This window comes from Rhipicephalus microplus, chromosome 1, assembly GCF_043290135.1.
Source record: "Rhipicephalus microplus isolate Deutch F79 chromosome 1, USDA_Rmic, whole genome shotgun sequence".
Classification (NCBI taxonomy): domain Eukaryota; kingdom Metazoa; phylum Arthropoda; class Arachnida; order Ixodida; family Ixodidae; genus Rhipicephalus; species Rhipicephalus microplus.
In genome coordinates, this window is record NC_134700.1 from 287,515,358 (window position 1) to 287,528,557 (window position 13,200).

Consider the following 13,200-nt stretch of genomic DNA (forward strand, 5'->3'; position numbering starts at 1 on the left):
AGCATGTTGCTAACTGCTCTGTCCTTGACATCTGCTGGTCTTATGGAAGATTGTGTCCTGCTGCTCTGAGAAAATGTCTGCAGGTGAAATCTTTGAATCCGGAAAAACATGCGCTTGGTGGCAAGTGCCCAGGCAGAACTTCTGCCACCCAGGTAAGTTTGTGCCCCTGCCTGCCTACAAATGCCTAAATGCCTACATAGGCATTTCAAATGTATGAGGCAAAAAGCATGGTTCTGTTACACTCCCTGCTGCAAGCTTTCCTGCATTTCTTAGGCATGGTATTGGCAGTGCATTGGATGGCTGTTCACGTAATGAATAATTGTACCAGTGATAAAAGCTTTGGAGCATAACTTTTGGTGCTGTTCAAAGCAGCTCAGACTTGTAGTGTAGTGCTCGAAGGGATAAGGGTTATTGCAACTTTCAGTTGACGTTGCACAAGTGTTTCCAGTTTACATGAGTGTTTGGATCATGACTAGCGCATCTGCTGCAGGAATCTCAATTGCTTTAAAAACTATGTTGGCTTTAAAATGCAATTCCATTCCGAACTTTGTTCTGGGGAAAAAAAATGGGGAACCAGTAAAAGTTCACCTGGATGCCCATTCAATGCAAAGCCGGAAGCTGCCTTGTCAGGGCATCTGACAACTGATTCTTGAAATGAATTTTAACATGTGGCTGATTAATGCTGGCCTTCTGTGGCATATGACACCATGCGGTAGTGTGCCACATTTTTTTTTTGGTGGAGGGAGCAAGTTTACTAGCCAGACTGTGAATAACTGGTGGCACAGCTGGTAAGTTGGATCATGCAAGTTTTGCTGTAGTTTCATGAGACAGTGCCAGTAAAACCACCTTAAGCGACACTTGTTGCAATGCCCACCTGCATCTCTGACATAGTGAGGTGTGTGCAAATAACTTCTAACCTTTACATTTAGCAGCTTTTTAATAACGTGTTTTGGTAGCTAATGGGTGCCAACAGACTGCTCTCCTTCCCCTTCTGCACGAGGTCTTACTTTCAGGACCTCTCCTCGTCCTTCATCAAACCACGCAGTAACATGAATGCTGTCCAATACACAGTAATACAGCCTGTCTGAACAGTTCTCCTTGCGGTGGATGGAACGTGGGTCTGCTTTCAGAAGGCATTCCAGTGCTCTGGCTGCAGCGTTGTAGTCTTCAAAATGCTGCAAACACCATGAGCAGCGAGATTCTGAAGCGGGGTGGCTGTTGCACCCGTGAAAACGGGAGAGCTGTTCTCTGGCCTTGGGGGTGAAGTCCACTGTCAGTGTCGCATCCTCCTTGATCCAGTTGGCCCATCGAACATCTGGCGCCTTGTCAGTCTCCTGCTGAGGGCTGTCGTACTGAGGCAAGTAAGGCTTAATGTCGAGGATTGGCGTCCCGTCCACAAGGTCTACTCCAGAAAGGTGCAACACAGCACCTGCGCGATTGGAAAACAGATACCTGCTTCGTGCTCTGGTAACTCGAGTGGCTAACATGTGCTACATCCACCTCGGCGAACAAGCTTCACAATTCCAACTGAATTAGAAACGGCAGACTCATTACTCTAATGATATCTTGGACAGACCTACAGCATTTCAGGTACCAATTACTGCAGCATGCTACAGGAAGAGGTCAACTTGGCAGCTAAGCATTATCCTTTGTTCCATTAAAATTGCTGCAAGCACCTCTGTTTTTAATGATTGCATGATACATGCAATAAATGCTTGTTCTAGTAGCAGTGCCTACTTTACACAAGCATTATTTGTTAATCTTATTTTCTTGGCCGTAAGACCGTTAGTGCAACATTAGCAAAGTTTGATAGTCAAAAGTTTATATAGCACCATAAGTGTGCAAACTTAGCCAAAGCTACCCTGGCTATAGCAGCTGCTTTTAGTTTTGCCACTAGTGTGTCAAATAGACTTGAAATAAAAAAAATAAAGGCACTGCTTTGTCTTGCTCTGATGAGCTAAGCAAATTTTGTTGCTGTGGTAGTGGCTAACTTGCCTAGACTCCTTATGTCTGACCTATGAGGCCATTTTGAATAAATGAAATGCGAAATCTCATTTGCTGGGCACTTTGTTTGATATCCATGCATTGAAAACATGTGCTATGAAAAAATTTCATACCATACTCGATGTTTATGATGGGCAAGTTGCCCCCCCCCCCCCATACTGTCACTGTTGCCCATAAACATCAATGCATTTAGTCCTAGTCTAAAATTTCCACATGTGCTGAATTTGAAGCAAGCAGCAGTTCAGTATCGATCAGGACGTCTTGAGGGGCTAGTTGGTTCATTCTATTCAGGTAAAAATTGCGCTGAAATAGAAAGGACACCACAAAGAAGGAACACTTAAACAGATCGAGCGCAAACTACCAACTGTTTTTTATTGACTGTAGAACGTCGATAAATAGGGAACCCGTACATAGCTGCGCCGACGCGTCGAGGATCAACACGTGCTACTTAACGCACTTTATCAATCAAAAAGGACACTTCTGCACCGTAGAGCGATACCGAGGCCTCACTTACACAGCTATCACCTTTCATGTTGATGAAGAAAGCTTCCAACACCTCACGAGCACACGTATCTCTGCTATGTCCCAGTATCTTAGTCTCCTGAAATAGTGGTTCACATCCACATGCTGCGCAGTGAGCAGGCAAATTTCCCATTTCACTATTTTTGATTGACAGCTGGTGTTCACGTATGCGATCATTAACGCAGCGGCCTGTTTGGCCCACGTAAGATCTGCCGCAGGAGAACGGAGTCGCATATACCACTCCCACATCGCATTGCACCACCGGGTTGGCATGCTTCTTGTTACACAGGCTAGTGCGCTCATTGCCGCTCGAAATTCGCGCGCACAACCTCGAGAGCTTTTTAGGTGCAGAAAACACCATGTCAACTCCGTGCCGGTTAGCAACCTTCTTCAGGTTGTGCGTCACCCGGTGTAAATAGGGTACCACTAACGGCCTCTCACGCCCCCTGGGCGCGTCTTTCAGGCACTGCTTCCGTGATCGCCCTTTTAGCTTCTTCAGGAGGGTTTCGGCCACCGCCGCCAGCACAGACTGCGGGAACGCGGCTGCCTTCAGTCGTTCAATCTGAGCACGGAAGCTGGCCTGCCTCTCATGCGAGCACGACCTCACCAGCGCAGACTCCAAACACATTGAAGCGATCGCCCTCTTTACTACCTTAGAATGTGATGATGTATATGGTAAAGGCTTCTTTCTAGCACGCGGACAGTACGCATAACAAGTATGTTGATGCTTGAATATGAGCTTAAGATCTAAAAACTGAAGCGTTCCTTCCTGCGGTAGCTCGTAAGTGAAACATAGACCCCTCCCATACTTGTTAAACTTCTTTACAACGTTGTGCACATTAATGTTAGTACTCGTTTGTTTGTCCAAAACTACCAGGAAATCGTCTACGTACCTAAAAATTTTTAACACTCCGTCACTTCTAAACGCCTCAAGCAGATCGCGGTCAATGTAGGCCAAGAAAATGTTACACAAAACAGGGGCAGCACAGGAACCAATACAAATGCCTTTTCTTTGGAGGTACAAACCCTTGTCAAAACCTATGAAAGTGTGTTTCAGATAGAATTCCAAAAGCGACATAAAATTATCAACACTCAGACCCGTGGAATTTTGAAAACCAATAGCTGAATTCTCTAAAATGCAATCCATAACACACTCAAAAAGTTCAACATGGGAAACAGAATAAAACAGATCTTGCACATCCACTGAGAAAGTCAACCCATGTGATACTTTGCCTTCGAAAAACCGCGCTACTTCCATAGAATTCTTCGTCGCGTACGGATCATTCAACCACAACCTGTTCAGGCATTTTTGTAAAAACATGCTAGCCTGGTGCTGCCATGAGCCTTTTTCACTCACAATAGTGCGAAAGGGAATTTCCACTTTGTGCGTTTTTGCACTAAAAAACACTTGCAAGGTGCTGGATTTACTTCCTTGAATTGCATTCGCAAGTTTCGTTAGCTTCATGTCCCTACACAATGCCACTGCTTTAGTTTTAACACGTGCCTCACTAGGCTTTACCTTGACAAAGTTCTTTTCGATGGCCTGGCGTGCTTTCTCCTGGTAGATAGCTGACGGCATAATCACGAAGCCACCTTCTTTGTCAGCCATAGTCAAGCTGAGACCTTTATCTTTGAAGTATCTCACAATATCTCCCAGGTTGTCTCTTGTCGTCCTTTTTGCCGGTCGAATTGTGCTCCTTTGAAGGCTTTCCACCCCCTCCAGCAGGCATCTTTCCTGATTCTCTTGACCTGCTTTTTCCGCCATCCTTCGGTTATAAGCCAAAAGCTCGAAAGCAGGTACCGCAGGCTCGTGAGAGAACTTTGGACCTTTCTGCAAAACCTTTGAAATGTTATCGGGAAGCTGTACATCACCAATGACTATCAAGTCAGAGTCGATCGATTCTTTTTTACTAACACGTGGTCTTAAAGCTGACAGGGCTTGCCTCAAGTAGAAACACCACCACTGCTCTGTCATTTCCGCTGCCAATCTTCTTGCTGACCGTAACTTGCTTTCGGCCACCCCCTCAGGGAAGTTGCCATAGCACACCACACGTAACCAGTCTTGACAGACCCGCACCTGTCTCCATAACTCTGATTTCCAAATCTTGGCGACCCGTTTCACATGTCCATTAGATGGCTTGACGCCACCAAACAACATCCAAATATCTTGAGGAATCAGGCCTTTCTTACGGCAAAAAGCCAAGTACCTTGCCTTGCAAGTTGACACGACGATATGGCTCACCAGTGCATTAATCCTGTCGTCCAGAGGCCAGAAGGAAGGAGAGTGTAAGAAGAAGCCCGATGTAGAAGAAATGTAATCGGCAACTTCCCTGAGGGGGTGGCCGAAAGCAAGTTACGGTCAGCAAGAAGATTGGCAGCGGAAATGACAGAGCAGTGGTGGTGTTTCTACTTGAGGCAAGCCCTGTCAGCTTTAAGACCACGTGTTAGTAAAAAAAAAAAAAAAAAAAAAAAAAAAAAAAAGAAAGAATCGATCGACTCTGACTTGATAGTCATTGGTGATGTACAGCTTCCCGATAACATTTCAAAGGTTTTGCAGAAAGGTCCAAAGTTCTCTCACGAGCCTGCGGTACCTGCTTTCGAGCTTTTGGCTTATAACCGAAGGATGGCGGAAAAAGCAGGTCAAGAGAATCAGGAAAGATGCCTGCTGGAGGGGGTGGAAAGCCTTCAAAGGAGCACAATTCGACCGGCAAAAAGGACGACAAGAGACAACCTGGGAGATATTGTGAGATACTTCAAAGATAAAGGTCTCAGCTTGACTATGGCTGACAAAGAAGGTGGCTTCGTGATTATGCCGTCAGCTATCTACCAGGAGAAAGCACGCCAGGCCATCGAAAAGAACTTTGTCAAGGTAAAGCCTAGTGAGGCACGTGTTAAAACTAAAGCAGTGGCATTGTGTAGGGACATGAAGCTAACGAAACTTGCGAATGCAATTCAAGGAAGTAAATCCAGCACCTTGCAAGTGTTTTTTAGTGCAAAAACGCACAAAGTGGAAATTCCCTTTCGCACTATTGTGAGTGAAAAAGGCTCATGGCAGCACCAGGCTAGCATGTTTTTACAAAAATGCCTGAACAGGTTGTGGTTGAATGATCCGTACGCGACGAAGAATTCTATGGAAGTAGCGCGGTTTTTCGAAGGCAAAGTATCACATGGGTTGACTTTCTCAGTGGATGTGCAAGATCTGTTTTATTCTGTTTCCCATGTTGAACTTTTTGAGTGTGTTATGGATTGCATTTTAGAGAATTCAGCTATTGGTTTTCAAAATTCCACGGGTCTGAGTGTTGATAATTTTATGTCGCTTTTGGAATTCTATCTGAAACACACTTTCATAGGTTTTGACAAGGGTTTGTACCTCCAAAGAAAAGGCATTTGTATTGGTTCCTGTGCTGCCCCTGTTTTGTGTAACATTTTCTTGGCCTACATTGACCGCGATCTGCTTGAGGCGTTTAGAAGTGACGGAGTGTTAAAAATTTTTAGGTACGTAGACGATTTCCTGGTAGTTTTGGACAAACAAACGAGTACTAACATTAATGTGCACAACGTTGTAAAGAAGTTTAACAAGTATGGGAGGGGTCTATGTTTCACTTACGAGCTACCGCAGGAAGGAACGCTTCAGTTTTTAGATCTTAAGCTCATATTCAAGCATCAACATACTTGTTATGCGTACTGTCCGCGTGCTAGAAAGAAGCCTTTACCATATACATCATCACATTCTAAGGTAGTAAAGAGGGCGATCGCTTCAATGTGTTTGGAGTCTGCGCTGGTGAGGTCGTGCTCGCATGAGAGGCAGGCCAGCTTCCGTGCTCAGATTGAACGACTGAAGGCAGCCGCGTTCCCGCAGTCTGTGCTGGCGGCGGTGGCCGAAACCCTCCTGAAGAAGCTAAAAGGGCGATCACGGAAGCAGTGCCTGAAAGACGCGCCCAGGGGGCGTGAGAGGCCGTTAGTGGTACCCTATTTACACCGGGTGACGCACAACCTGAAGAAGGTTGCTAACCGGCACGGAGTTGACATGGTGTTTTCTGCACCTAAAAAGCTCTCGAGGTTGTGCGCGCGAATTTCGAGCGGCAATGAGCGCACTAGCCTGTGTAACAAGAAGCATGCCAACCCGGTGGTGCAATGCGATGTGGGAGTGGTATATGCGACTCCGTTCTCCTGCGGCAGATCTTACGTGGGCCAAACAGGCCGCTGCGTTAATGATCGCATACGTGAACACCAGCTGTCAATCAAAAATAGTGAAATGGGAAATTTGCCTGCTCACTGCGCAGCATGTGGATGTGAACCACTATTTCAGGAGACTAAGATACTGGGACATAGCAGAGATACGTGTGCTCGTGAGGTGTTGGAAGCTTTCTTCATCAACATGAAAGGTGATAGCTGTGTAAGTGAGGCCTCGGTATCGCTCTACGGTGCAGAAGTGTCCTTTTTGATTGATAAAGTGCGTTAAGTAGCACGTGTTGATCCTCGACGCGTCGGCGCAGCTATGTACGGGTTCCCTATTTATCGACGTTCTACAGTCAATAAAAAACAGTTGGTAGTTTGCGCTCGATCTGTTTAAGTGTTCCTTCTTTGTGGTGTCCTTTCTATTTCAGCGCAATTTTTACCTGAATAGTTCAGTATCGTTGGAGAGAAAAGTACCAAGTGCGTAATTTCTCAAAAAGTTTGTTCTTATTGATGTTTCATCTATTCCTGGGCTGATTTAACGATACTAAGGGAAGTTGATCGGCAGCTGAAGTTTCTGGAATGGAGGAAGACTTTAAATTTCAACAGCAAAGCAGCGCTATCATTGCAAGTCCATTGCATGCTCCTTGCATACAGAAACTTGTTATGCTCGGTTCCGTGCTTCGGGTGCAATGCTATGGGAGCTTTGCAAAGTTCGGCCAGAAAAATGTACAACTCCGCGCGTCTTGGGCTTCTCTTTTGTCACTGTAAACATGGCCTCCCCAGTGGCTTTAGCGTGCTGACAAAAGTAGTCGTAGCCACACTGCGAAAACGCACTCTGTATTCCTAAACAATGGTAAGTAATGGGGTTTCTTCATCTCTCAAGCATAAAAAATCTAAATTATCACTTATGAACGAGTACATTATGGGTACTAAAGTAGAATACATTATGGGTACTAAAATTATTGAAATAAGCCTCTGCTGAGAGCCATCGCCCTGGCCACTCAAGATCCTACCTGTGACACCATCGTATGCGACTCGCTCAGTCGTCGCTAACTACAGCAAAGGCTGCATTTCTCCTCGAGCGCTTCGCGTCCTCTGCCAGGCACCACACTCCAAAGAAAACGTCCCACTCCACCCACGCCTCCCCAACTTCAACGAAGTCACCCACTCCCCTGTGCGTGGCCTTGTCAACCGCGCTGGACCTGCTAGAAATGAGATGGACACCAGGGACAACCTCACTACCTACAATGATCTGGTTAAGTACTTTTACCTCGGACGCCGAGCCTTTCCCCCACCTCGCCCTAAGCTCAACCGGGCACACACTTCAAACAAACACGTGTCCCTCACCTGCCCGCTTTCACCTCGTATTCCTGGACGTGTACACAACCTCCCGCTGCTGGTACCCGGCTACGCTTTCGCACATGCTGTGGGATTGCCAACACAGTACAGACGCACTAATGCCACAACCCTTTCATCAAAGCTCCATGAGGCCTTGCGGAGCCCTGCTCTTTATGACCAAACCTGGGCGACCCAGCACGCCCGTGAGGCAGCGTCGAGGCAAGCCCTTGACGTTCCCTCATGGGAGGCTTGGGCCCGGGCACCTAAACCTGCTGGTTTCTTATAATAAAGTTTATTCCTCCTCCTCCTTGGCTCAAGTGCATGTATTGCAAGAAGTCTAGCTAGCTTCCATGCAGTTGCGCTGTTGTATAAAACGGAGCATAGTTAATTGTGTCTCTTGGCAAAATGCCATTTATTGAAAGTAACGATCAAGGGTCATAGCGAATTGATATGTTGGCAAATGTGGCCAGTTGTCATTTGCCTTGGGATAAAAACATAGCAGGGGTGAACAACCTTTGACCCACAGCAGGACAATTTTGTGTGCCCCCCCCCCCCCCCCCCCCCCCTCCGGCAGGGTATGAGAACGCCCCCTTTTTCCTAAATATGAAGGTCGACATGGTAGTTTTGACCTCAAATGAGGTTTTTGCTTGTAGCCTTATGAATAACCATGATATTTATTTCAATGTTGTAGATTGTCAATTTGCCAAATTTTTTTCTCCCTTGTTTGCAAAGCCCCACTATTTTGCACTAGCCCCCCTCTCTCCCTATGTGCTGGTTCCATGGAAACTTGGCCTTCAGCCTCAAAAGCTTGCCGACCTTGCGTTAAAGCATTGATTCATTTTGGATTGACAAGAAAATCTCCGAGATTGGCGTTTTGAAAAAAATGCAACAGTAACATGGGCTATTTGAGTGCAAGTACCATGGGAAATGAATTTAGAGCGCAAACTGCTGGAAGTGACAGATGCTCTTGCTGCCTGCAGCTACGTAAGCATATGGCTATCAACCTAACAGAGGATCATGACAATGTCCAACACGAAGCCACACTAAAGTCCAGCATGTAATTTACATGTCCAAACGTGCAGCAAGTTTTAGTGATCCCATTCTACAAGCAATATTACAGCAAGGCAAGTGAATGATGGTGCATTAATAAAATACTAGAACTGCGACATTCCAAGCAAGTATGTACAGGGTTTGTCCACATTTAAGGTGAAAACCTAGTTAAATTTCAAGACCTTGTAGAAGCTGATGTTTACAAATAAATTGGGAAATTAAAGTAAAAGCTTGCTAATTTGACACTTGTGCCACAACCCAGTTGACGCAGATGGTCCTTTAGATCCGGGTTCAGGGCCTGTTTCGGATAAAATTGAGGGGTGGAATTCAGCTATGATCACATGGTGAACGAAGTTGCAATTGACAAAAATTGCAGCTTTTGGGGTGTTTTTGTGCAAAATATTTACTTGTGTATTCCCCTAAAAAGTGAAAGGGCATTCAGGTAATAGACATTTATTGTATTCTTGGTACTTTCTATAGTTTGGCATTCGGTCAATTTGGCAGCTTTACCAGATCAGTTCCACGAGATCAGAATTAACTAGCTTTTACTGCATTGTGTTTATCGACACCACCAATCACGCACCATTTAACGGACATTTCCGACATGAAACAATGAACGCTTTTGTTTTACTGCTTTGAATGCAAATTACATGTTCATCTTAGTTGTACATTCCAAGTTTAAGTGCTGGGCTAATTGTGTGAAGGAGATTGCTTCATGGGAAGCCGCTTGCCAAGGCTGACTGCCATGATATAATGTTCACTCCTAGCTTACTCCTTTTTTTTTGTGGTCTGTAACTTACTAAGGCATTTCTCTGTGTACCAACCACTTGATATATATACAAGTTTGCATATGGTTTACTCACTATGCAATTTTATTCGAACCTAGAGTCGTGCTCAATACAAGTTGCAACATGCTGTCTATGCTTAAATGGCGCCAACACTGCAGAATTGCACTTACGTGCAACCGTGGTGTCTATGTTTCAATAAGAGTGAAATGCAACACACTCATGCACTTAGATGCATGTTCAAGACTCTCATGGTCCAGAGAGCATTATAAAAGGCTGGTTACAAAAAATGAAAAGCTGGTTTGATAACTACAGGGGAGAGGGGATAGAAATGGAATGAAACGTAGAAGGTACAGGCATGATCTAGGCCTGTCGCAATCGAACCCCGATTTTGCTTTTGCACTGTCAGTACAGCTCCCTGCAATGCCTGTCAATGGTTAGTCAAACAAGCTGAAGTAAACGCCACACGAAGAGTTTTGTAAAAGTCTCGGGACTGCACCTTCGATCGAGAGCAACCGGGCTAGTGTCAGCCCCACGGGACAGGGTCGATGTGGGGAACGGCTGGCAAGGACACCCCAGGTCTGGCCACCTAGGCGGGGTGGCTGTACTTTGCTTCTGTACGTAAACTCCCCTGAGCCTTCCTTTCTGGTATTGCGGTCAAACACCGACAGCAGCCTGTGCAAGAAACATAAACAAGAGAGAGCTAAAAAGTTATTATGCAGTGCAAGCACACTAAGCACAATTATCAGTATGTGGCACTGTGCCTTGCTCCCTTATGGGCTGCAAGCCTTGCCACCGTGGTATAGTGGCTATGGTGCTCAGCTGCTGACCCGCAGGCCGGAGGACTGAATCCTGGCTGCATTTTCGGTAGAGGCAAAAATGTGGTAGGCCCGTGTGCTCAGATTTGGGTGTACGATAAACAACCCCCAGGTAGTCTTAATTTCCGTAGCCCTCCACTACGGCATCTCTCATAATCATATGGTGGTTTTGGGACGTTAAAACCCCACATATCTTTGTGGGCTGCAAAAATAAGCGTAACATTGCCTCTCTCAATGAAGGATATATATGTCTTAGTATTGGAATTTGTGCTTTATCATAAACTTGTATTCATGGGTTAGGCCACTGAAATATTTGCTGTGCACTCTATCACACTTTTTGGCAATAAACACTATATTTTCCATTATTTAACGTGAAGATCTTCTTTAATTATATCAGGCACTGTGCAGTAAGTGGTTAAGTAGGTTCATATGTGCATCTCTCTCCTTAGTATTGGCTAGTGTTAAAATTGAACGATAGCTTCCCCACACACAATCGCGATATGTCTCAATGTCAAGGCAAGCCTGGGCATAATCATAACTATGTGTAGGTCTATAACTCTTAATGGTCGATAGATTCCAACAAAATTAAACAAGCCACGACTGAGCCGATCATGCAGCGCAATTTGAAAGATTGCAAATAAAGGGGGCACTACTTCTAGAATTTCTGCTCAACCATTACATTTTCTGTATCTCCCACAGCACCACGCAGGTGCAGCCTGCTCTAGTGCCAACTAGCACTGCAATATTATTGGTGCAGGCATTTTGCTGCATAGCTACAAAATGCTTTTAAAAAATGTTAGGATAACATGCTGTGTGCAAGTTTGCTCATATGGAGATCTAGTTGTCTAATGGAACAATGTCTGATCTCCTCAACCTATTTCATTTTGTTCAATAAGTTCAGCAAACATAACATACAAATCCAGAGCAGGTACGTGCATGCGAGTTTCCATTAGGTCACAGGCATGGGAATTGAAGGCTCATGTCGCAGCCAGCTTCAACACACTTGTATGCATCACATCATACGGTAACAAGTTCAGTGGAAATGTGAAAGTGTGCAATTTTCACTCGTTCTTCTCCAGCAACAATGTTTTGAAATGCATATAGTGGGACATTTCATCCATTCTGCAAGTAGGATGTTCTAAATAGGGCATTTCACATAGCTGTTTAGAACAGAACAAATTTAGAACATAGATGTTTGAAGCATAGAGCAAGACTATTATGTACATAACACTAGGAGAGAGACTGACTGTACTCACCATATGTGAGAAAACTTGTCAAGCCCCTCCAGGCTATGCTCTGGGCAAGTGAAAACTCGTTTCTCCAATGTCAGAACTGCCTTGCTGTTGGGGCAAATGCAACCTTGACGAGGTGTTCCATTCTTGAAGGGGAATGCAGTACGAATGTATCCTATAGGCTGGAACGTGAAACTGTTGCCATTCGTTGATTCTGGAAAAGGAGTGACTAGCTGTGACGGAACTGTAAGAACAAAAGTCACTTAAAGGTGTTGGAAATGTTTGCCATTTGCGTGAAGGCTACAGTGTGACATATGAAGTCGCTGTCAGGAGACATTTGATTTAAACCTGTGCTAGGCCTTGGAACCACTGATGTAGCAGGTGGAGTGAAGGGGTGGAAGTTTTTCACCTCCCCACCAAAACATTGCGATTCTGCACGATTCTATGAACACGCACATGTACAAACACGGAAACATTCGAATAACGTATGTATGTACTACATACATAAAGGGTGCACCTGCTTGGTTTGAACATATAAACAACTTAGAAAAAAAAAAACATTAGTAAACAATATTGTCGCAGTGTTTCTACGAGCTCAACTACAATCGACATGCAAGAATCCTGTTCATTTAAATTCATCAATTCACGCGCGACAAGTTTCACACATTTTCGGTCTCCGCAATGTACTTTTGACAAGTTTTTGCTTATTTCGCGTCTAACTTATCTGAAATTTATGTGGCCTCGCAGGGAACAGCACCACCTGAATCTGCGAATCAGCAAAAAAAAGATAAGTCAGACTATGTACCGCAGTCTCGCAGCTGATTAGGCATCGTTTCGATGGTTCCACTTCGAACTTCCAATGCCTGCAAGATTTCCTTGCACTGTTGGTTAAATTGAGCGCTCATTGCCCGAAGCTTGGTTCTGTAATAGAGCAGCACGACAAATGACTTAAGAACCAGTGTCTATTAAAAAGCATGGTATAAATCGAAGGTCATAAAGGTAACCGAAACATTACTTACCGCAAGTTGGCTATTTCGTTTCTACATATCGTTAACTGCTGCTGGAGCTCTTCCACGGATGACAACGGTGCGAACGGCATAGTCACTGCGCAAAGAGTAGTCTCACTTTATGGGACTCTTCCCTTAACTGTTGCGCTGTATTGAACACCCGAAAGATTTAACTTCAAGCGTGGATCTAGTGGACCATGTGCCACAGCTTGGATTGCCAACTTCCAACTTGTTCCAAGCGTTGGCACAGCTTGCAGCGACTTTC

The 13,200-nt window shown here is 45.0% G+C and overlaps 2 protein-coding genes across 3 annotated transcripts; both read right to left on the reverse strand.

The window, feature by feature from the left end:
- Positions 1-918: 918 nt before the first annotated feature.
- LOC119159374 (tRNA (adenine(37)-N6)-methyltransferase) lies at positions 919-13,163 on the reverse strand. 2 transcript variants are annotated; one of them, XM_037412111.2, is made up of 5 exons: positions 12,948-13,163; positions 12,734-12,849; positions 11,953-12,142; positions 10,378-10,553; positions 919-1,429 (listed from the first exon to the last, which is right to left on the reverse strand). In XM_037412111.2, the coding sequence occupies exons 1-5, from the start codon at positions 13,025-13,027 to the stop codon at positions 957-959; spliced, it is 1,035 nt and encodes a 344-aa protein (XP_037268008.2). In that variant the 5' UTR covers positions 13,028-13,163; the 3' UTR covers positions 919-956. The 2 variants fall into 2 exon arrangements, with proteins under 2 accessions (XP_037268008.2, XP_075721209.1); XM_075865094.1 differs by having other exon boundaries at positions 11,953-12,172.
- On the reverse strand, positions 2,129-4,830 carry LOC142762641 (uncharacterized). Its single transcript, XM_075865096.1, has 2 exons — positions 4,046-4,830; positions 2,129-2,307 (listed from the first exon to the last, which is right to left on the reverse strand). The coding sequence occupies exons 1-2, from the start codon at positions 4,682-4,684 to the stop codon at positions 2,200-2,202; spliced, it is 747 nt and encodes a 248-aa protein (XP_075721211.1). The 5' UTR covers positions 4,685-4,830; the 3' UTR covers positions 2,129-2,199.
- Positions 13,164-13,200: the final 37 nt, after the last annotated feature.

Excerpts from the sequence above, each read along its gene's own strand:
- LOC142762641 (XM_075865096.1), bottom strand. The coding sequence starts at position 4,684 with ATGTTGTTTGGTGGCGTCAAGCCATCTAATGGACATGTGAAACGGGTC. Across the intron at positions 2,308-4,045 it reads TCGAAAAGAACTTTGTCAAG|CGCAATTTTTACCTGAATAG; the intron begins GTAAAGCCTAGT and ends TTTCTATTTCAG.
- LOC119159374 (XM_075865094.1), bottom strand. The coding sequence starts at position 13,027 with ATGCCGTTCGCACCGTTGTCATCCGTGGAAGAGCTCCAGCAGCAGTTA. Across the intron at positions 12,850-12,947 it reads AACGAAATAGCCAACTTGCG|AACCAAGCTTCGGGCAATGA; the intron begins GTAAGTAATGTT and ends GCTCTATTACAG. Across the intron at positions 1,430-10,377 it reads CCGGTTGCTCTCGATCGAAG|GTGCTGTGTTGCACCTTTCT; the intron begins GTGCAGTCCCGA and ends CCAATCGCGCAG.